Genomic DNA, 24,095 nt, shown 5'->3' on the forward strand with positions numbered 1-24,095 from the left:
CAAGACTGAACAGCTCCTTAGAACTGGAGGTGAAATCACCAGGTCAGTTGGGACGTCCACTGGGGAGTCAGGTTGGCACAGTGAAACGGACATCCTGTGGCTGGTAAATGGGAGAGCAGGCACTGCTTGCAACAGCAAGGCCTGCCGTGCTAACCTTGTGAGCTGGGCATATTGGATGCTGAAGGGAGGCAGCTCGGAGTACTTGCAGAGGGAGTTCTTGGTAATGTTTTCTGATTTAACTGGTACCAAGGCTCTCAAGAGGAGCCCAGGAGAGATGTACAACTTACTACCCACAAAGGGGGGCATCAGTTGGCAGATGGGGCAAGCAGGACTGATCGGCATCCTGTGGCCTGCTCTCCCTGCCTTGTTCCCTTGGCATCATGTATACCAGGGCATGAAACTACCAGATCCAAAGGGATGTTTTTAACTCTTGCTCTCCTGTCTCTGACATGGGCATAAGTAAGCCTGGGTGCAGGCTGAGGTCTTGACCCCCTTGGGACCAATTAGCCAAGGAAGAAGAGAGAGGCCTTCCCTGTCTGGGCAGCTCCCCTGAACCTGGCTTCACTAGCAACAACACAGGGCCAGGAGCTGCATGAATAGGAATAATGCTGCAGCTTTGCTGGAAATGATGCCAGAGTTATGAACCTCAATGGTATTTGGTGTTTCTTGCACCACAGCTCCTGGAGTTGGGGAACTACACTGCACTCCCAATGTCCATCTGACAACAGTACATTTCTGGCCCTCTTGATGCAGAGAAAATCTGGAAAATGTGACACCCTCTGAAAGGCTCCAGCAAAAGGAGTTGAATAAATTATCCCCAAACAGATATGGTGCTGAGCCTTCTCATCTAATGTTGACATGTGGAGTGTCTGCACTAGGCATCATTGCTGTGCTGTGGGAAGAGCTCTGTCTGTGCAGTCAGTGCATGAGCTGCTGTTGCTTGAGCCAAAAGATTAAACCTGCTGCTCTGGAAACAGCAACAGACGTGAGCCTCTCCATGCTGTCTAACCATTGAGGCTAGGGACAGAAATTATGCACAAACTGGTATAAGTGATCAGAAACTGGTTCGAATCTGCAACACAACAGAAGTTCAGTGCACATAAACCACTTTCAAAATGGCTGAAACCAGTATAAGATAAACTTGGATGGATGTAGTATCAGACTTAACTGATTTAGGTTAAATTGGTTTATTCAGCTTCTGTCCCAGATCCCGTCCACATTCAACTGACTCTCAGTCCCTGAGCATCCCAGGATGCTTTGCACCTCCCTATCAAAACTCCCCTTGGAGGGTGGGCGAGCTAGCTTTGGCCCAAGCAGTCTGCTCCAGCTGAGCAAAAAGGTGTGCTGTAGCACCCCCCAGCTTCTGGCCTGGGCCACTGCAGACACATGGCTGTATTTCTGGAACCAAAAGTGAATGTCTGTTCACTTCCTTTTTGGTTCAGTCTTTGCGGCTTAGACTAACTTGCAAAGACTGAATTGATTCAGCCTTGGGCTTTTTGACTATCTGTACTTAGCCTAGAAGAAATAAGGAGCCAGGTTGGGGTAATTTGAGTAACACTAGAAACAGTGCAATATTAATGTCCCCTGGACACAAGGTCTAACCCTCCTTCTCTGTGCAGACTCAGGGGACATGTTGTGTGGTTAGTGCACCAGAGTTTGAACCAGCTGTCTCCAGGTGTTACTGCATGTAGGACACTGACTTGTGATAACAGGAAAATCACCTCTAGTGCAGACTAGGCCACCGCACTGGAATAAAAAGAGCAGCTAAAGGTTTTAAAAAAGCCTTTTTCTCCTCCTGGCCTGGGGCCTGGTTTATGGCAGGAAGTTGTTTGAGCTGTTGCTGGTAAAACTGGTATCAATGGGCCCTGCAATAGTGGTTGAAATGCATAGCCTGGAAGCTGACAGAAAAGAAAACATCAGCTGTGGGCTAACTTTAAGGAATGAGCAGAGCCGTCCCTAGGGGTGTGCAGGGCCCGGGGTGTAATTAGACTGTGCGGGGCCCTGGGGGAGGAGGCGGGGGTGAGTGGCTAGAGCAGGTAGCCCTCGGCAGTGACAGCATGTGGCAGCCACAGCGGAGCCTGTATGGCACTGTGCATGGGGCTCAGGGCAGTTGCCCCAATTTGCCCTCTCCCCCAGGGACAGCCCTGGGAATGAGTGAGAAGTGGCAGCAGGCATGCTGCTCCATAGCAGAGGGTGCTGGCTGTGCTTGCAGGCACTAGGCTTTGTAACAAGGAAATACTGTGCATCACAGTTCATACTGCAGCTGGCCAGCTTTCCTCCAATCCCTCCCCCTCCACGAGGTTGAAGGCAGTGTATGCTGCCATCCCTGTAACTCTTTGCCAGCTGGTTAATGGCAGAATTGCAGGCTGGATCCAAATAGCTGAGAATCCTTTCGAACCTTTGCCCAGGATTTCTGGGTACTTTCCTGAGTGCCTGCTTAGGGTGAACACGGAGCAAGAAAAACTTCAGGGGAAAAGAAAACCGGCTTCAAGTTTGGGAGAACATAGCACTGGCCTGTCTATGTGAATGGTCCATAATCCTGGTATTTTAACGGTTGGCTGTTAGCTATGTTCCTCACCCACCAATGTGGCCATCCAAACATCTCTTTACTACACATTTTCTCCTGTCCCAGACACTACTTCCCACTTGCAGTTTGGTGCTGGAGAGTAATGCAGTCCTAGAGTGCAAAGGGCACCAGGGCAGGCTTGGGTCAGCTGTTGTCTTCTGTGGGTTCAGTTATCAACCTGCCACATGTTAGACCCTGTCTTGTTGGCTCCTATTGCAGTTTCCATCTTTACAATCCCAGCAACAAGGGATCTTCAGAAAAAAAAAAGAAAAAAGGAACCGGCACTACAAAGAGAACTTTTGAGCAGCATCCTGAATGCTGCAGTGTTGAGTGATTGTACAGAAACACTTTTTCTCATCAGGGATGACCTTTTCTCCTTTCAGTGCCATCAAGCTGGCCAATGCACAGTCTGTATCTTTGGAGGGCAGAATTCTGGGTAGAAAGTGAAGCTCTCTGCAGGTCATTTCTCTGCCTCAGACCCTCAAGCGGCATGTTCCCTCCTGGAGTTCTGGGTAAATGATGCAGATGGCCAGCTGGATGCCCAGCTCTTCCCTTTGCTCATCAACAGATGGGAGCAGGCAGTCCTTTTCCTTTGAAGCTTCTGGCTACAGGGTTTGGGGGCCTGAATTTTGAAGGTATGTATAGGCATCAAATTCACACTGAAATCAATCCCTTTAACTCCTTCTCATTGAAAGCTGTGCATTTAGTTGTTTTAACATCTTTAAAAACCAGCCACATGCCAATAAAGGAGAAATCCTGGATGGATAACAGCACAAGTGTTTTGGGTGTAGTGACTTCTTGACAAATCAGTCTCCTGTAGTAAACCAGCAGTGGGTGTATGTTGCAGGCCAAGTTGACGCTCGTTTATACAGATTGGCTGTTTTATATCAGGGGTTTCGCATGCATAGTCCACAGGCTGGATCCGGCCCATTGAGCCCTGCCATCTGGCCCTGGTGCTGCCCCTGGGTCTGAGCAGACCCACATGGGGCATGATGCATGGGGCAGGGCAGGGCCTGGGACTGTGCCACAAGGATCCTGGAGTGGCTGGAATGGGCACCGCAATCCGGCCAGGGACACGTAGTGTAGATCCTGGAAGTACCACATGTGGTGCCTGCCCTAGCTGGGTTGTGCCAAACATGGTGCCTGCTCTGCGATGTGCACTGTACCCAGCACCTTCCCTGGCAGCTATGGGACTGCACTGCATGCAGTGCCTGCTTAAGCCAGTCTGGGACCCGTGTTGCACATGGTGCCTGCAAGTTTCATCTGTAGCATAGGTCCTGGATGGCTGCAGTGGGTGCCACGTGCAGTGCAGTTCCCAGAACAGGCATCACATATAGTGCAGCCTGGCTGGAGTGGGCACTACATGCAGCACAGCACCTACTCTGGCTGGTTTGGGATCTGGAAGGGGAGGGGGTTGGTGGGCCCAACTACGCACCAGCCCCACACTACTTATTCAGGACCTGGGGCCATATGAGTTTGGCCCCTCTGTTTTAGATCTTTGATGACATTGCTAGATAGATTCAGTGAAAAATGGCCCAGAAAGATGTGTGTGTGTGTGTGTGGGGGGGGGGGGGGAATGGGGGGAGTTCCCACTTTTAATATAGAAAATCATAGGGGTTAGGGTCACAAGCCCTGGAAAATGGCCTCTGTGGCTTGCAATGAGGAACTGTGTGGGCGACTGAATAATCTGAGGGCTCTGGGGCCCAAGGCCAGGACAAAAGACTCTGAAGTACAGATGTCCTTCCTGATAGATGGTCCCTTGGAAGCAAAGAGTTGCAGCCTGCCATTGGGAGAGACCTGGGGCCCTGCTGTGCCTAAAAGACCTTTGGTCAAGATTCTTCTCCTTGCCCCAGGCAGCTGTGTGTGTAGCACTTTCTTCTCTTTTTATCCCAGGGTTGGAGTGGGTGAGGAAGGGATGGCATTTTCCTAAGCTCTTCTCACAGAATGAGCCATGCCTGCTCAGGCCTGCCCTGGGAGATGCCATTCTGCATCTGGCTCTGCAGCTCTATGAGTTTGGTTGCTCCTCAGGGGTCTGCTGAGCAGCTTGGGTTTGACTCTTCCTGGTCTAGAGATGAAGACTAGGGGCAGCATCTCCTGCTGCCCTGTTCACTGGGACCTATGTAGCTATCCCCATTCTACTGCAGCATGTGTACATTGGCACTTTGGATGCAGTTGTGCTGGTGCACGTAGCATGTCTACTTGACCGCACATGCTACACAGCTCTAACAGATGAGTATGTAGCAGAGGCTGTGTTCACATGTTGCAGCGTAGATGCATACACAGCACCTCCACTGTGAGAGTGCTCCTTGCCCATGAGCTGAATGTGACCTCCACCATGAAGGAGTATGTGGGCAGGCCTGTCCCAAGGCTGCCTGGGACTTAGCGAAAGGTCCCTTTTGCTCATGGGTGGTTTCTGACAAAGACATCTGGGCTCACCTTGCCTTGTGGTGCCTGACGCCCCACAAGAGTGGAGCAGATATTGCTTTACCCAGCCAGCCGCTCCATGTTTGCAGACTATCCATCAACAGGGGGTGATTTTCACAGAGGTTCCCTGCTTGAGATGCTCTAATAAGGTAAATGTGTGCTAACCTCACAGCTGCAGAAAGTGGCACAAGAAATGGGGGGAATTCCCACTTTTTATATAGAAAATTATAGGGGTTAGGGTCACAAGCCAATGGGCCTAAGGGAGGGAACAAGTAAAAGGCAAAGGAATGTCAACAGTGGTGGCAATATACACTCAGTACCTTAATTTCCCCTACACCTCTGGAAGTGTCCCACAATCAAGCCTTTAGTCCCTGGGTGCTCAAACAACAGCAGTCTATAGGCATCCTGTCTTCCCCCCAGTTGGAGTCCAGCTCTTTCAGTCCACACAATCTTAGCTGACCAAGCCAGTGGGATCCCAAGCTCCACTGTGCACTCCTTCTATGTAGGACCACAGGCAGGGGGTGCAAGCACTGTCCTCTTCTTCTCACTACTACTGCGCACACCTTTACAGTCTGCTTCCTTCCTCTTCTTTCTTCCCCTGCACTGCAGCCCCCTGAGAGTTTTCTGGAGTTGTAGTCTGAATTAACAGGCATTGCAGAAGACTGCATCCTCGTTCCATCTGCTATTACACCGGTACTCATTACAAATGCTACTCCACTGTGTTGCCAAGGTGGGATTGGCCATAAATTGCATGCTTCTGGTTTTGTTCCCAGATTGGGTGAGTCTCTGGTTTCTTGTGTGAATGGCTGCAGAAGGTGAGTTTAAAATCTTGCTGTCAGAGTGTGCTTAGGTGTGAAAGTTTTGGAACTCCTTGCTCTGAACATCTCCAAGGAAAACCTACTTGCTTCAGTAGTCCTGGGTACTGACATAGTATGGCCCTGAATAAGCAGAGAAAAAGAAATGTTGCCAAATTGCTCTACTTTTACTGTTTCCAGACTGTCTTAATGGGAAGAAAGTGATTGCACAGCTACCAGCTAAACAGCCCTTGGCCTTAAAGGCATGACAGATCTGGGCAGCAGTCTGGGAAGAGTGCCCAGAGCAATGCTCTGTGTAGAAAATGGGAGAGCCTGAGGCGAACTGCTCTGCTACCATTAGGGAGATCTGGGTAACTTCCTGCACAGCGGAGGAGTTGCACGTCACTGAGAGTGGGGAGCAGGAGGTGGCACCTGCTTTGGAGCTGGGAAAAGCCAGTGTTACTGCTTGTGAATATGTCAGTGTGTATGTATCAGCATGTGTATCAATGGGAGTGTGTGCATCTGGGTATGCAAATGTATCTGTTTCTGGATCAGTAAATGTATGCGGTGTGTATATTTGTGTATGTCAGTAGGCACATATATGTATCAGCGCATGTGTGGTGTGGGTGGGTGTATCATTGTGTACACTTATCTTGCTGTGTAATTGTGCGAGTGTCTTTGTGCACGTTAGCCTGTGTGTCTTTCGGCATGTCAGTGTGTGTTGGTATCTGTGTGCGTGTGTGTACATGTGCAGGTGTATACGTTACTGTGTGCGTGCGTACTGCTGCATGTGCATGTGTTGCAGCGTGTGGCTGAAGCCCTGTTTGTTCAATCAGGTACAGTTTGCTATTCAAATCCGCCTGGGCCAATGGGAGTCCAGAGCCCTTTGTACTATTCAAATACATGGCGGTTAGAGGCAAGGCTCCCTGTGAAGGCCCCTGTCGCCTGCAGCCCTCCCCATGTTAAACAGCAGCTGAGGCTACTGGAAAGCGACACCGAGGACTCCAATTACAGGCTAATTAGAGAGGCAGAGGCGGCCATGGAGCGCAGCACTGTCCACAGAGTCTCGCTGTGCGCTAGACAGGCTGCCCACCTGGATTCCTCCTTTTACCTCACAACATTTGGTAAGTGGCGAGTCTAGTGGGGGCAGCAGCTGGGCCACGAGTGGTGGCATTGGCATGGAGGGACAGATCGGTGTGAGCGGGCTGGGGGCACGCCGGGCTCCTAGGAGTGCAGCCAGGTGGCTGTTTTGCAGAGCGATGTGTTGGGCTGTAGCAATTCTCAGCCAATGCCATGGCAGCCCCTTCGAATCCAAGGCAGCTTCTAGGAGTTAGATTTAAAGCCTTTCCCGCAACAAGCTGCTCAGGCTGAGCTGCCTCTGTAAAGTGGCGACCCTTTTATTTCTGCCTCGCTGGGCTGGAGACCAATCACTGGATTGTTGACTCAGCCAGGCTGAGGATTCCCCGGTGCAGGGAGCGCCGTGAGGCTGGGGTCTCAGTAAGACTAGTTGTAGTTGGGGGTCACTTTTGATTTTCCCTGATGAGTTTGGGGTGCAGGGCCCTGGCATTGTAGACTGTGGGGTACTTCTCCTGCCTGCCTTGCTGGGGGACTCTTGTCACGCTCTGGGAATGGCGGAGGTCTCAAGGTAGGGACAAAGCTGAGGAAACACTAGCCAAGGCCCTCTCTTCTGCTCACTTTGCTCCCTCTTTGCCTCTTTTGAAAGAAGACCAAGCCTTGTTTCTGCAGGTTTGGAGACTCCCCAGCATGTGGCTGGTCATTTCCAGAGCCAGGAACTGCCAGAGCTGTGCTGGAGGCTATGTGCCAACGCACCCCCGATTCATAAGTGGGCTCAGGTGCGCATCCCACTAGTACATGTACTCCTTTGCCATCATGGTGTCCTTTGTGCTAGAAACTCTGTAATTTCAGGATCTGGGGTTAGGGGGTCTCCATGCAGACACGTGCTCCCCTCCCTCCTGGTCTGGGTCTAAAGACCTTGAAAGGTTGAAGATAGGGTGTTAGCTTCCCATATAGTTTGTAATCTGGGGGTTGTAATGCACCTCTTTCTGTTGTCTCTGTATATGGCTGAGCAGGGTCAGCAGCTGTACGCTGCAAGTAGTCACTGAGAGGCTGAATGTGCTGCAAGTGGAGAATGCTGCCTGAGGCTCCATTGCTTGTTTGGGCTCCTCCGTTTTGTATTTCCAAGCTGTAAAATGCATGGATTCCTTTTAGCTGGGCTTCTGCTTGGGTTCACCTTAGCTCAGGAATTGCTGGCTGCAGAGATCTGTAGGGCTGGAATTATTTTTACCCTTCCATACCAATCTGTGCTCTTCACTGCAACCCCTGCTTAAGGAAGCATCTGTTTGGCTGGGGATATTAGGTTGCTCTTTGAAAGAAGAGCTTTCTTAAAAGGACCATAAACTTTACACGACCTGTAGGCGAGGAGAACATTAATCCAAGAGGAGAATATAGACAAACCCTGCATGCAGGTGAGAGGTTGGGCTGTGATCTAGTGAGTTAAGGATAGTGATGGTCCATGTGGCTAGTTTCAGTGGTTCTCTCATGTTTGCTTACATCTGGAATAGAGCTGAAAGGCTGTTGATTCAAGTACCACTGCAAGTCCTGATCCTGTACCCAGCACAGATGCTATATTGCTGTTTCAGCTGGTCTGGCTGGGGTCTGTTCTGCTTAAGGAGGCTTCTGGGGTGCCTGTAGATGTGCAGGATGCCTGCTCCAATGTGCTGTAATTACATTGTGTTGGAGCAGACTCGATTAATCAAGTTTGCTGGAGTGTGCACTCCAGGAGCTAAGGCGTTTAATGTATTCAGTGTCCCCATGCTAGAACGACATTTAGTTAAAGTGCCTCCACCAAAATTTTGAAGTGCAGGACACTGAATATACAAGATGCTGTGGGCGCTTTAATTGGAGCAGCTCTCAAGAGCTGCTCTAATTAAAGTGTACCTTCATCCCTGGAGCACGTGTAGATGCCCCTGCTTACTGAAGAGGTGGTTAAACCACAGCTAGGGTTGGAATTAGAGACCCTTTTAGACAAGTATTGGCTGTAAACCCTAGCACACTGGTTTCCCCCTTTATTACTACTGACCCTCATGTCCAAGGGATCCACTGGCTGGACCAGGTGCTCCTCCACAGTATTGATTTGCTAAGGGGCCTTGAGATGCCACTAGTACAAATGCAAGCAGGGCTGTGTGTCAGTGAGGGAGGAATCTGCCATGATGTGGCCCATGACTTGTGGAGCTCCCAGCTGGTAGCAGTTGGTAGTTCTTGGTACCTGGGTGTTGCTTAATGGCCTCTGCCTGGTTCCCAGCATCCACCAGAAATAAACGCACAAAACAGCAGTGATGTTTCCCTCTGTCTCCAACCAGCCCTCCATCTTGCTTGGGCTTGGCACCAATCACCTTCTCTTCTTTTGTGCTCTGATGTCAGCCCAGCACTGCACAGAGGCTAAGGACAGACATTCAAAAAGCCTGAGCCTGAATTGATTCAGTCTTTGCAGGTTAGTTAAATCTGGTTAGGCTGAACTGGTTTGAAACTGGACAGACATTCTCTTTGGACTGAGGAAATTCAGGCACATGGCTGCAGTGGCTTAGGCTAGAAGCTGGGGGGCGCTAGAGCAGCCCTCCCTTCCCTTCTGTAGGGAGCTGAGCTGAGTGGCGTGTGGCAGGACTCTCTCATTATAGAGGTCTGCCTACAGCTCCTAGGCTTTTCCAGGCTGGCTGCTCACGGGGTGGGAGTGTTGCTAGCCCCCAGGCCTGGGCTAGCACTCTGAAGCAAGGGAGGGGGTGGGTGTGCAGTGCATGCATCTGTTGATGATACGGAGCTTTTCAATCTCCTTCCCTGCTTCATCACGCTACTTGCAGCAAACTGAAAGGCAAGCAAACTAGTGGCAGGCTGATAGTGATATCAGTCTTTATCACCCGATTAGCAAAACAATGGCCTCTCTCCATAACTTCAGACTTCTTAAACAGCTTACTGGCTGACCTACTGATTAGCTCCAAACCACCCTAAGCAGTCTCTGTTTCGTCTGCCTGCCCCAGTGAAATTGGAGAGAGGCGCGTATGCAGACACCTCTTAGCATTAGCTAGCATACCACATGCCTAGGATTCATGGGGCTGGGTCTGTGCTGCGGGAGATGGGAGGGAGAGTGGGGCAGATTTCCTGCTTGAGCAGCGAAGTGGGGTAGGGCAGGGGAAAGCCAGGCAGACCCTGCTGTGTCTGCAGTCTCTGCTGGAGCCCTACACAGCATTCGTTCGTATACTACATGCTGGCTATGGTCTGTGCAGCGAGGAAGAAGGGCTCCTCGCTTAAGCGGAGTGGTGAGGGGGTGGGAGGAGGGGGGCATGGGGAAGCCAGCAGACCCTGCTGTGTCTGCAAGTCTCTGCCAGAGCTCCAACCCAGGAGCAGAGGGGTGGGGCCAGCCCTGCTGTGGAGGAGAGAGCCCCATCCAGCCCAGAGAGCATGCTGGGATGCTGGGGGTGTCTGGTATATCTTAAACCAGCAGGGGGTCTGGGACAGACATTGCATAAACCAGTGTGACCCAAATCAGTTAAGTCTGATACTACATTCAAGCAGGTTTATTTCAAACTGGTTTCAGCCATTTTCAAACTGGTTTATGTGCACTGAATGTATGTTCTGTTACAGGTAGTTTAAACCAGTTTCTGATCACTTAAATTGGTTTATGTGTAATATCTATCCCTAGCTGGAGTGTCACTATGCAGTCAGGACTGCAGGCCATTACAGTTTCATAGTTTCTAGGGTCAGAAGGGACCTGAGCAGATCATCAAGTCCAACCCCCTGCCATGGCAGGAAAGAGTACTGGGGTCAAACAACCCTGGCTAGGTGATTATCTAGCCTTCTTTTGAAGACCCCCAGGGTAGGAGTGAGCATCACTTCCCTTGGAAGTTGGTTCCAGATCCTAGTCGTCCTGACAGTGAAGTAGTGCTTCCTACTGTTTAGCCTGAATCTACTCTCAGTCAACTTATGGCCGTTATTCCTAACTACTCCTGGTAGTGCTCGGGGGAACAGGGTCACTCCCGTTCCCTGGTGGTCCCCCTTGGTAAGTTTATAGATGGCCACCAGATCCCCCCTCAGCCTTCTCTTGTGGAGGCTGAACAGGTTCAGGTCCCTTAGCCTTTCCTCGTAGGGCCTGCCCTGCTGACCCCGATCATGCGGGTGGCCTCCTCTGGACCCTCTCAGTTCCCCCAGCTGCCATGTTGGATCCATCTTTTTGGTTTTGAATAGGTGCAGAAATACTCATAACCAAAGAAGGTGCTGAACAAACTATTCCACGAGGAAATGAGGGCAAATGGGTACCCAGGCTGTCTGCTGTGCTGGGGACCAAGCTTTGGTGTGGGATCTGCTTGGAAACACCACAGCCTCCTGACTCTGTTCGGTCCATGTTCCCAATGTGTGTCAAATAGGCTTTACTATTTGGAGGGTAGCATGTCCAAAGGCATTCCTGGCTGCTCATTCCCTGGGTGCGTTGTGGAGCAGAGCAGCAGGCACCTGTGGGGAAACGGCAGTCTCTTCCCAAGGGAGCTTAGGATGAATACAAGGAAAGCATTAAAAGAAAGTGTGCATGTGCTTCTGTATGCGTATGTGCATGAGAAACCCCACACTGGTCTGACTTCTCCTGGGGCCTTAACAATCTCAGCTGTTGCTTATTTTATACATAGAGGGGTGACTTTTTTCTCCTTGAGGCAATGCAGATTCTCCATACTGAGATTCAGTGATGCTGTACCTTTTTCTTTTCACAGCAGCACAGTCCAATTTAAAAGGTTTAAAAAAATAATGTCAAAATTCAGTGCAGAAAATCATGCAATTCCTGCCTTTATCATCTGGAAGCAGAGAGGGAACTCTACTTGCCTAAGTCTGCCGGGATGTCCCCCTCCATAGGGAATACAGTCAGTCACCCCGAATCACTGCTGCCCTTCCCTCCCCACCCCATCTTGAGGCCAGGGTCACGGTCCAGGATGGCAAGGTGTGGTGATGCCCCCGTTGACTTACCTGGAACTGTTAGTCCCAAGAACTCCAGTTTTGTGAGTCAGACCCAAAAAGCAGAAGCTTACCTGAAAATCACAAGATTGAATAGTTAATGATTTTTTATTCATGTTTGTGGGCCTTTTGGGTTTTGAACCTTGAGATGCATCTGGATGGCTCTGTTAAGCTTTCCTCTGCAACCTGAAGGCCAGAAAATTCCATTTTTGTAAATGAAGACTGAAATTCTCCCATAATTTCATTGACTCCAGGAGCTGGCATTTTACAAACATGGAATACCCTGAGACTAGTGACACTTAGTGAAATCCTGAGAGGTCATTCACAACACTAGTAGAGATGGTAGCTGTTCTCTCTGAATCAAGCACTGACTCAGTGGTATCATGAAACTGTTATTCTCAACAACATGCAAGTGTGTTTGAATGAGGATACCTGTGGTGGCTGGCTTGGTGCTGAGATGAGAGTACGCTGGTGGGACACTGCTACAAATGATTTCTGTTTAAAGTTGGCCTAGAAGAATTTGTGCTTTTGGGATAGATACAGATGGACTGGAAAAAGGGACCAGGTGTGACGAGGCTGACTTTCCTGTTGGGGCTGGAGGGCTCCTTGGCAGGTGCAAGAAGTGGAAGGGAGGCTCCCGCAGTCCTGGTCTGATTGTCTTGGATGTGGAGCGGGGTGCAACTCTTTACCTACAGACCTCATAGCTCCTAGGCATTTGTGTTAAACAGGAGCTACAAACACGAGCAAAAATCAAATCTCAAAGAATCTGAAGACTGATAATTCTCCCAAACATGTAATCAGCTCTCACTTCCTTGCTTGTTGAGATCCAGCTACCCTTTTCCTTACTCCACTAGGATGTTACTTGTGTTAGTTTTTCCTTGTAAAAGTCCCCCTAGCTTTTTCCTAGTGCGAGCAAGCCTCTGTGGGTACAGGCCTAGTGCTTCATGGTTGTCCATTGCGGCTGGAAGGGTAGACAAGGCTCACCTTTGTAAACACAGACAGATGAGGAACCACACTTTTTCAAATAAAACTTCACCCTTTGGGGATGGGCGCAGAAAGCCTCATTGCTCTGTGCAAAAGGAACATGGAAAACGGCACAGTGCCATTTTTCTTTTTAGTGACCTCTAGCTCTGTGGACTTGAAGGTGGGTGGAAATGCAGCCCTTGAACGCATCCCGTCAATCAGGGGAAATTTGACAAAACTGGCTCCTTGTGCCTTGATTTTTTTTTTTTTGAAGAGTTTACAAGAGTTTTCAGCATTCAGTGCAAGGAAAGGGGCTGCCTTTCCTTCCAGTAGAGATTAGTGGGAAGAGCAGCAGACTGACTGCCTGTCTGAGAAAATATTAATGCCTCCACTGAAACCCTATTTCCATGTGGCTGCAGTTTTGTTTGTTTAACAAATCCTTTCCTCAGCCTGTTGCACCACCGGTTCTCAGACTCCTCCCAGAAACAGAGGTCATTTCACGGCTCCAAACCCCTAGGGTTGCTGAAACCAGTACCAAGCTGGTAAGGGCTGGGGATCCCACTGAAAGGATCACATAAGCCATTTGGAATCCCACTCCCTAGTTCGAGACTTCTGTCCTCAAACTGGGCTTCAGTTGTCTCCTAAGCATCCATTTATAGCTAAAGTTTATCCCAGTGGCTAGAGCAAGGCTGGGAAAAATCTGTTTTGAGAAATCATTATAGCATTACAGCTTGTTCCCTATAGGAAGAAAAGGCTTTTCACACTGGATGAGACCACTGGGATCAATCTCTAATGCACCAGCGGGAGGTTAACACTTTCCCTAAAGTTCAGTGCCTTTGTTACGTTGCTTTTGTCCTTCCCCTATCTGTTTGTTAAGTACTTGTGTTGCACCTAGTGAAACAGGGGCTTCATTATTATGATAAACCAAAAATGATAGATAGTGGTTGTATAATTCATGCAGCATAATCAAACCAACTAGGTGCCTCAGCACACCACGCTCTGCTCCTCTGACCGTTGCCTACTCAGAGTACTCCTTTATAGGCTGTTGCTAGTGGGCAGAAAATGAACCGCAAATGACTTTAAAAACCCTCACCCCTGCTGCACCCTTGTTATCTGCTTCGAGCTCTATTTCAGCACAGCCCAGGATGCAGGAGTGCCACATGCTCTTTCAGGGAGATGAGATCCCCCTTAGCCACTCCTCGGTCTGATTCTCTCACATGCTCTTCCTCTCCCCACTCCCCCAAAGTTATCCTTGCACAAAAGCTTCTTTTCTCCTTGCGGGCCCCATTCATTAGCAGGCTGACTCCTGGTCACGCTTGGTTAGATGGGATCCTTTTGCTTTCACAGCATAACCATTGTTAAATGTTAATTGTGGAACAACAAGATTGTTCCCACGGTTTCAGAGATCTGAAGATAGGAAAAGGGTTAAAGTGGGGGTCCAAAGGCTGGGCTTGTTCTGGTAGCATGTTAAACCCCAAAGGCCAAATTCTCAGCTGGAGTAAATAAACATTGACTTCAGTAGGGCTGCACTGATTTACACTAGCTGGGATAAAATCTGGTGTTTTCTCTGTGCACTGGTTCTTAACCAGTAACATTTTTTGAATGGTTCAAGTATTCTTTCTGTCTGCTCCCCGACTCCGTGCTTCTCTCCCTGTCTCGCCTGCACCCACAACATCAGAGCCAAGCAGAAGCTATAATACCAAAGCAGCAAGCACTTCTGTTAACTAGATGCCTGTAGGAATCAGATTTAAGGCTGATTTAAGTGGCTAAGGCAGTAAGAGCTCACCCTCTTGGAAACATAGTATCTGGGGCAGTTTCATCTGACCACAGTGGTGGCATTACTGTACCCTTGAAAAGGTTTAGTAGCACCCCATGCAGCTGTGGCACCCTGTTTGAGAACTACTGAGATAAGGTGATATGTCAGAACCAGAGCTGGGTGACATTTTTGGTGGTTCCATTTTTACTGAAAAAAAATTACATTTGGGCGGACTGAAACATTTTGCAAATTTGTGTTGAATTCACTAATGAATTTTCATCAAAATAAAAGATCCTAAGATAAATTCTGAAAAAAAATTGAACATGGTTTATTTCAACACTTCCAGAACAAAACTCTTTGATGCAAAGGGATGTTTGGTTTGAATAGACTTCAGTTGTATTTAAAGGAAAATTAAGCTTGAAAATGAAATGAGGGAGTCTGTTTTGACACGTTACATTTGGTTAAACGTTAGTGGTCGTCGTCCTGTTCCCCCCACCACTTTTTTTTGGTTCATGAAAAATGTTTAAAAAATATGTTTCAGATCAACACAGAACAATTAAAATGGGGAGTCATTTGGGGAATGTGCTTGTTTGTTGCTTACTGTAAGCTGCTCTGAGCCTTTCTGGATAGAGTAGGATATAAATGTAAATAACAAAAACAACATCATATTTTCAGGGCTTCTAAGGAACTGAGTAAAATTAGTTTTTTGGCCTGGATCTAGCCCAGGGCTTTATGGTAGAGTTTCCTCACACTCTAAGTGTAGCTAGATGGGAATGAAGATTTCTCCAAAATATTGGAGGATCTCCAGAGATACCTTATGGAAAAGTAACTAAAAAGTTCCCGAAGCCAAATATTGTCTGTCCAGCCCATCTGCTCTCACCCTGGCAATGTCAAGAACCTTACAGCTGGCTTAACTACCTGTTTAGAGATTCCTGTGGCCCTTGGGAATCCACCCAGAGCATCAAACCCACTCAAGGATCCTTTCTGGGGCTGCTCTTAGGAATGGTAACTCCCAAACATTGTGGTGTCTGACCAATGTCAGCTTTTAATAACATCAGGCTTCTCATCCCTAGCTCTCAAAGCACTCTACAAGGATGAAGAATTTCATTATTTCTGCTTATCAGATGGTGAAGTCACAGTGTAGAGAGGGGAAGTGACATGTCCCATGATTTTTTTTAGTCCAGGATCCCAGAGCTCTTCCTGCACAGAGTGGTTGTGTTGATTTTTGCTTGCTTAAGGGGCAGGCTGGCCAGAACTTGCTGCTGCTTCATTGTAGACATGACTCCAAGCTACTGTAGCTGCTTGCAGCTGGTGCTTTTATAGCACCTGGCCACTAAGAGGCAATAGTGGAAGAGTCGGGTTGTACTGAGCAAACAGCTGCTCCAGGATGCATTGACAAAGGGTGTGGACAGGGGACCACTACAGTTATCCATTTCCTGATGGATAACTTTACTCCAGAGTGGAGTGACATGCACCTGTATAAGGCTGTGTGTTTGCTGTAAGCATTGTGTGGTTGCTCCATTGCTGCTACCACGGCGTTAACTTGCATTTGGCATTGGGGTCACTTCTGCACACAGCTGCATTCTGGTCTCTGTCCTTTGCTGCAGTATGGGACTTAGGGAAGCAGGAAGTGTAATGTTAAGTGCCGTTTCCCCCACAAGGTAAGCCCTTGTCTTTTTTACCCTCTAGGGAGGCCAGCACCCTGCACTACTATCTTTTGGGCAGTGGGGAATATTTGCCTTTGCTGTGATGGGCATGGTAAAAATGGCCACTTTTGTTCTCTGTGGGCAAACACTGTGTTATTCTTGTCACAACCCCCACAGGCTATGAGACCCAATGCATAACAGCTCACCAAGAAGCCTCCAGTTGGTCACAGGAAACAGCCTGAACATTTGTGACAGCTGGAAAGCATGGTGCACCAACCCCAGCAGTGGCAACATGCCACCCCCATGGTGCAGCAGGCAGATGATTATGGGAGCAATGCCCAGGCTGCTTGCTTGGGATGGCAGTGTCACTAGTTTGCTCTCTAGGAGTAAAAGGCCTCTCAGGCCAAATTTGGCTTCTGCATGCCAAATGGACCACTGTTAGCTTAGCAAGGCCCCAAAAGCTGATTGCAGTTCATGGGGCTGCTGGAAGCATCTTCAGAAGTCTGGAAGTCACAAATCCAGCCGAAAGGGGGTGCTGAAGTTAGTTATCATTGGTGGGGCTCTCTGTTCTCTCTTTGAACAATGGGGCTGTGACTAATGACTGGCACAATGGTAGCTATAACAAGTCATCTGCCATATGGATGCTAAGTGCTGTGGTTGGTGCTGCTGCCAGCAGAGTGGGATCCTGGAATGAAAGATGCCACGACCTGGTGATATAGAGCTAATGCAGCCTGCTGTACCATGGACCTGGCTCTGCTCTGGTGTGTTCTCCTTGTGTGCATTGCTTGCATATGCACAAGTCTTGTATTGCTTCTTCTCCCAGGTCTCTCTTAGGCTGATGCGTCAGTCCTCAGGCTCGAAAGCTCAGGGCACTCAATGAAGCCATGACCCAGCGATCTGCCGCATACGCAGGAGGCCCTCTGCACTGTCCTAGCTGTGCGCTGGCCACTCTGCCAGCATGTGGGGCTCAGAGCTGCGGAGGCTTCACTTCTCTTTCTTAGTAAAGTGAACTTGACTGATTAAACTCTGGGCTTTCTCATTGGGAACAAGCCCCACTGCTTTGTGATGGTAATAATGTTAGCAGATGTTCCTGTCTCGAGGTTGGGGCAGGCAAGAGGCCAGCCCCTTGCCATCTGCTCCTCTCTCCATGTGGCTGGAGAAGTGTAGGCCTGAACAATGGGAGATGTTTTGTCTGCCAGGGCTGGAGGTGTTTGTGTGGCATCTGGCTTGAGAGGGCAGCTGGCTTCAGCTCCTCCTTTCTCTGAACAGCATCCGTGTCCTGGTCTTGTGCTCCCAGTGCTGCTGGGGCATGTCTGGGTTTGGCTTCCTGGACAAAGCAGCACTCTAAGGAGTTGGCCTTTCTTCCACCAGGACCAATTGTTTTGGTCTGAACCTCTCAGTCCTCTACTCCCTCTGGCCATTACTTGTTCTGTGCCATATTCTGCTCTCAGACTCTGCTCCCCCTTAGCTTGGCACTGGCTACAAATCAGAAACAGCTCAGAAACATGGCTGTGTGGGTGCAGTTGCTCTAGGAGCACCTACTGGCTTTGATTCACTCCATGTCTCCACAGCACAATACACCACTAGTCCTTACACCAACATGTCAGGTCCACTCTTTTACATGGGACCTGGGACAGAGGAACTGAGGGAATGTCAAGTATTATAATCCCTTTCTTAAAATCAGAGCCAGGAGTAGGCAGCACATTGTGCAACTGCTGCAAGAGAGGCTGGGATGAAGCTGGTTGTATAGGATGAAACCGTGTGTATTGAGGGGGTCTCTCTGTCTCTGGCCAGTCAGGCTGTTGAAGCCTATTTGATGGGAAATCTCCAACAGTGTTGGAGAACAGCTCCCTTATCTGCTTCTTTTGCTTTCTGCCCTCAGGTCAGCTGAAGCTGTCCATTGACGTGCAGGGCAGGTGTCTCATGCTGCACAGTAAGTATTACTTGGTTGTGTTGAACTTGACATGGTGCCACACCACCCAGTCATGGTCATGAGCACAGATGAAACCAGCTCTGGAGAGGATGCCCTCTGTGGGGTCTTGCACAGGCCCAAGTGCTGTACACTGGGGTCCACTGCTGGGAGTGAACATTTCCATTGTGAGTGGATTGAAACTTTTCCCGTTTAGGTTATTTAACCCTTTTTTAACTCCAGTGCTTGAAAACACTGCCTGTTTCAAAATGCAAATATTATTTTAAAAGGAAAAGTCAAGATGTTTTGTCTCTTCTGATTTTCCCTTCCTTTTTTTGGCTAATGCCATTTGCCAGATTTGATTCAAATTTGCAAATAGGTGTGGTGGCCCCAGAACTGCCCATTTCTACCTATTGAATTCCCTGCTCCCTGAAGAGTTGCACCCAGCTGTCCTGGGGGGGTCTCTGCCATGAGAGTGTGCTATTGGACCTGAAAGGGCCAACCCTATTGCTAAGGTGGCAATAGGGTCCTTAACCTTTATATGTGGCACAGCCAGTGCAAGAAGGGACAGAGCAGTGCAGGGCAGGACAGGGGTCTGTACAGTCTCATCAGTGGGGTCTGCAGAGACTCCATTGTGTGAGGACAGCAGTGTTTTACCCTTTACCTTCCTTGACCCTGCTCTAGTCAGGTTTTTTAACCAGGTGAAGCAGGTTCATTCCTGGCAGGACCTTCCTGGTCTCTACCATACCTCACTTCTCCCATGAGTGAGTCAACAGTGTTGCAGCTGCAGGACCTATCCAGAATAGCCCCGATACAGGGGCCCTTTCTGGCTGGCACACTCACGGACCTGGTATGGGAGCCTGGTGGGATGAGGCTATGCTTTAGGTCTCTTACAGCACTCATGACATTTACTGGCACTAAACAACTTTCTAACAGTGATGGTTGCAAATCCATTACCAGACAGCTTGGGTTTAGCTCTTGAGAGCAGAGCCAGAGTCCCTCCCTCTCTGCCTGCTTGTCTGCACATCACTCTCTGTCCATCCCTTTCCTTTCCTCTGTTCCTTCCAGGAGCCAGAATCACTGAGCTCAACATTACGGCTACAGCACAGTTTCCCAAATGGCTTTGATTCCAGTGGGCTCTGTCAAACCCTCTGGAGCATGAAAGAGGAGCTGGCTTCCCCGCTGGAGTGCTGCTGTCCTCATTCCCTATGTAGGCTGACTATGCTGCTACTGCATGGGGCTTCAGTTGGGAGTGGGGGTACAAGCCCCCAACTCTTCCACTTGACAGTGCAGGCGCTGTGCTCTTTAGCCTCAAATAGTATGAGCCCCAGAGCTCGTTCCACCCTACCTCAAGGGTCTTGCTGGCCTGTGCTGCACTGAAATGGGGCACTGTGCTGGGAGGGGCTGAGTGATCCCCACTTCTCCTGAATGCTCACCATCCACTGCCGCTCAAAAAGTGCAGTGGGGTGGTGGAAAGGGGCTTGCAATGCCCACCAGTCTCTTCTTGAAACCTCTGGATTCAACAGCAGCTGCCAGTACATCAGGGAGGGATTTACAAGGGGAGTCAAGTGCCTAAGATGCAAATAGGTGTCAAGTGGATTAGGCACCTAACTCCCATGGATTTTAAGGGAAGTTGGGCACCTGACCTGTTGAGTAGTTCTTCTTTAATTTCTACTAGATGCCTGTCTGTATCTTTATATGCCTGACTGCCTTTGTGCATCTGACACCATGGGATTCAGTGCAAAGTCGTGTCCTTAGTGCAGTCCTCACACCACAGGAGAGTGAAAGCCCCTGAAGTGATGTTAATGTGTCATATGCATTTTGCTGGATGCCTTTTCAGAGATGAACAGCACTATACAGCAGTGTACATGGCACAGGGGAACAAAATGCTTAACCCCAGCAGTGGGGCTGGGTGCATGTCACTGGAGAATGTTAAAGGTGCCTGGCAGAAAGCTGAAATGGAGTCATCGGTGCTTCATGCTGCTGCATAAAGAAGGAGCGAAAGACCCACTTTTGACAGCCCTCTTCCCTGTAGAGGATCAGGAGCGTTGGGTACCTTTGTTGCTTTATTGGAGGTCTCACATATATATATTGGGACCTCTTCATTCCTGAAGTGAGGGAACTTAGTGCTGGGTTGTTAACCTTGACACCTATCAGAGCCATAAGTAGGATGTTCTAAGTTAGCATTGGGGGCTGGTTGTGCCCCACTCACCCACCCTTAGTCAAACAGCTGATTCTCATCTTTTTTTTTCAGTTTGCAAAAAGCTGAGTCATAGGTGGAATAAAACCCCTTCCCCTGTGAATGCATCTGTTGTCCTTGATCTGAGAAAACTATTAGTAGTGGAGCCAGGTGCAAAGGGGCAGTATCCCTCCATCCCCATGGAGCAGGGCTGCTGAATCTCAAGGGGCTCAGTGGGATGAAGGTACAGAAGGAGAAGTGTTAGGCCGAAAACCAAGTACCACTCCCATGGAAGGTAGTAACCATCTCCGCAGGGGTCATGGAGGAAGCCCCACAACACATAACTAGACCACTCAACCCTTAGCCAATGGCTGCATGAGAGATCCCACCAGGCATATTCTAGTATATGTTTGACTAGTGTTTGCTTCCCTGAGTGAGAGCCTAGGGACAAACTGAGCCATCATGAGCAGACAGTAGGAAGCTCTTTAACTCAGCAAAGATAGAATAGGATACAGGGAAGCAGAAGCTAGGAAGATCGGGGCTAGAAGTAAAGCATGTGTATTCAACACAGTGGTGAGAGAGCAATTACTCACTGGAAAAGCTGACTAGTGATAGGGTAGACTCTCTGGCACTTGATGGTGTTAAACTAAGACTGGAAATGTCTTTCTAAAAGATCTGCTCCAGCTCAGCCACAACTTGTGAGGTCACTGAAGACATCCGTGGCTGGGATCCTCTGGAGATGCTGGAAGCCAAAGTGAATGAACACAATATCCTCTCTTAGCCTTTGGGGTGGGCAAGCCCCAAACAGTTTTGGAAAATAGCATGTGAGAACAGTGGGTCCTTGCTGAGCCCACTCTGCTCCCATAGTATTTGCTGTACTGTGCATTGCATTTTCCAGTGGTCCCAACTCTGATGAAGAGAAATGCATGCATCTCCCAGCTGAATGCAAAAGGCGCTGCCACCTTGCTGGGCATGTTCTGAACGACGTTTGCTCAGCCGTGACAGAATGCCACATGCTATCTGTGCACTGGGGACAGATTCTGATTTCACTCACACAGCCGGAAAACATAACACCTCCCTGCTGCAGTCAGTGGAGCAATGTTGGGTGTGCATGGGCGGAGCTGAGATCGGCACAGAGCTTTTGATATTTGACTTGATGATACACTTGGCCCTGGAGCAAAGTGCCTTGGGCCCTTGAGTTGTGTGAAGCCAGGCATATGAAATGCAATTTGTCATCTGGATGCTGAGCTGTATCTGCCTTCAACTTCACTCAAGGATGCCAGTATTTGTAGTACATTTTACTTAAAAACACTACACCCATTGATCATTTCTCTCTGCAGCCTGCCCTGCTGTCAGGGTGCCCATGGTGCTGGGGAGGTGCGTGCAGGGAGCCTGCGAGGAGGGTCACCTTCTAGCCTGTGCCCTCTATGCGAGACTGGTTTAATCCTGTGCCTCAGGCTCTGAGCAAAGAAGAGCCCTGCTATCCGTGTGCAGTGCCGGGGCAGCAGAGAATTCTCAGAGCACAGTGCGGGGGGAAGATGCTATTTTTCTTGTCTTTTTCCAACCACATTTCATTTTCTTTTTAGTTATGGAAGCAAAAGGCCTGATGGGCAAAGAGTACCGGACGTGTGATTCTTATGTGAAGGTGGGTTCTTCTGCAGTTGCTGCAGGGCTCTGGGTTCAGTGTGCTGTGAGGACAACCTTGTTTGGTGCCCTTCCTGGCTTTGAGGTCTATTTCCCCAAGCATGCACTGGACTATCACCCTTCCCTACACCTAGTTTGGGGATGTGCATAAATCAAGTCACAGCCATTGCATGGAGCTCTCCATTTGTCTCGAATGACCTCTCCTCCGACACTGATCTGTTGCGAAGTGCTTTTCCTGCATCAGGTGAGCAAAGACAGCTGGTCTCTTGCAAGATGCTGGATCCCTGTGTTAATTGCTCCTGTGGGGCTGTCAGCCTCAGACCATGAATTTACTGCTACAGCATCGCTGCTCACCTGGAGCTGCATGCCAGCTGAGTGGCTTTTGCTTGGGCTTGGGTTAACAAGGATTATGTGCCTATGCTCACCATTTTCTGGAAGAATATTCCATCATGCAGATTAAGGAAAGGGGAGAAAGAAGTTCAGCCTTGGGCAAACAGTAGCAAAAGTGCCGCAGACACTGGGGGTAGGTTTAGCAGATGGCACCTGAATAAGTCATTTCTTTGTCTCTTTTTCCTGACTGAACAAAAATGCATGCTATTATATGATGCAACACACCATATAATATGGTGTATGATGCACTCCTACTGCAGGTCTCCAACCCCTTGGTGGGAGGGGTCAGGGGCTGTTAAATCAACCCCCGGAGTTTCTGATATTTAACTTGTATTTTTTCCATAGTATTTGCTCATGAGCAGCATTTGTCCTACTTGCTTTACCCTAGGAAGTTTTGTCATGTTGTTGCTAGATATGCACAATCCAAAGTGATCTGTAAATGTGGCCAGCATAGACTCCACTCACTCTTTGAGACCTAGCCATCCATGCAACTGGCTCTACAGGTCTCCTGGTAATTATAGCACCAATGAGGTAATGACTCACCAGGGTTTGTGTTTGCTGAGAGAGAGCTAATGTGTCATTTGTTTCTCCAAATGAAGATGTCTGTAGTACCGGACACTGATCGGAAATGCAGGCAAAAGACCAAGACTGTGCCGGACAGCAAAAATCCCGTCTTCCACGAGCACTTTCTCTTGTGAGTATGAATGGTCAGATGCAGCCCCATCCTATCGTGCTGTGTTCCAAACTGGGCATGTGTTCTGAATGGAATTGGAAGCGAATTTGCACAGTAGCTGTGCTCTGTGAGTCTCTTGTAGCCAAGACCCAGCATTGGCTCTTCAGCTATTATCTTTAATAAACATGCCTCATGCATGACAGGGTTTTAAACTGAAATGAGGAGTGACAGACATTATTTTGCTGTTTCTTGTAGCTGAAATGTCTTGAACTTTTGAACAGAGCTTTGCTGAAGCTCACAAAGCTGCATGACAGCAATATTCCTGCCCATTTGGAGTTACTTATTGGGTAGCTTCTATGCATCCATATGGAGTTGGGGAAACAAACTCCATTTCCTAGATACTGAGCCAGCAATGAAATGGGGGATCAGTATGAACAAGGAAGGTAAAAGGCTTTCCCAAAGCTATCGCATGTCTTTGCATGGTAAAGGAGCCCCCTGGCTTGTAGCATTTTGGTAGATCTCATTATCTCTTGTAGACCTGCTGTTGCAAGATCTCTGCACTCATAAAATATTTAATTCAGCAACAGAGTGATTATTTAACAGCATGATTTATAGGTTTTCTTGTTGTGTTTTTCCTTTGATGCTTAACATGTATCTTCCTGTAGGATTTTTTCCCCTTAAGCAACCTGACCTGTGTTTCATCACCTGCCCTAAAGAGTTTACCTCTCTTCTAGTAGAGTGTTGACAACAAATGGCTTGTTGTTTAACTATGCAAGCAAGAGTTCTTTATTATGTAATAAAAATGGGTTGGCGCTTGCACTTTGGTAAATGAGCGCACAGCAGCTCTTCGGAGAAGACTGCGCTCTGTAGTGCTTGCCATGGAGATGTGTGTGGGATCCAAGGGACAAGTTGTGGAGAAAAGGTTGCAGCAAGTGCCTGTGTCTGAGGAGGCAGAACTGTGGCAGTAAAAGCATGCTAAAACCCCCACATTCTTGGTACTTCTGGATGAGTGGCACTCACATCCCATCTTCTCTGGCTTGTGTCACAGCCCAGTTCAAGAGGAAGATGAACAAAAGCGTCTTCTGGTTACAGTCTGGAACCGCGAGAGGAATTCCAGGTAAAGGTGCTGCTAGGATGGGGCT

The 24,095-nt window shown here is 48.8% G+C and overlaps 1 protein-coding gene across 1 annotated transcript in view; it reads left to right on the top strand.

Annotated features, from left to right (window-relative positions):
• The window catches only part of RGS3 (regulator of G protein signaling 3), a 155,237-nt gene that overhangs the window by 2,645 nt on the left and 128,497 nt on the right, over positions 1 to 24,095 (top strand). The window contains exons 2-5 of the mRNA XM_090021712.1: positions 18,041 to 18,091; positions 21,833 to 21,891; positions 22,880 to 22,974; positions 24,002 to 24,070. Coding sequence (XP_089877838.1) covers positions 18,041 to 18,091; positions 21,833 to 21,891; positions 22,880 to 22,974; positions 24,002 to 24,070 — 274 coding nt within the window. The remainder of the gene's footprint in view (positions 1 to 18,040; positions 18,092 to 21,832; positions 21,892 to 22,879; positions 22,975 to 24,001; positions 24,071 to 24,095) is intronic.

This window comes from Crocodylus siamensis, chromosome 11 (genome assembly GCF_052110815.1).
Source record: "Crocodylus siamensis isolate JL-2025a chromosome 11, ASM5211081v1, whole genome shotgun sequence".
Lineage (NCBI taxonomy): Eukaryota > Metazoa > Chordata > Crocodylia > Crocodylidae > Crocodylus > Crocodylus siamensis.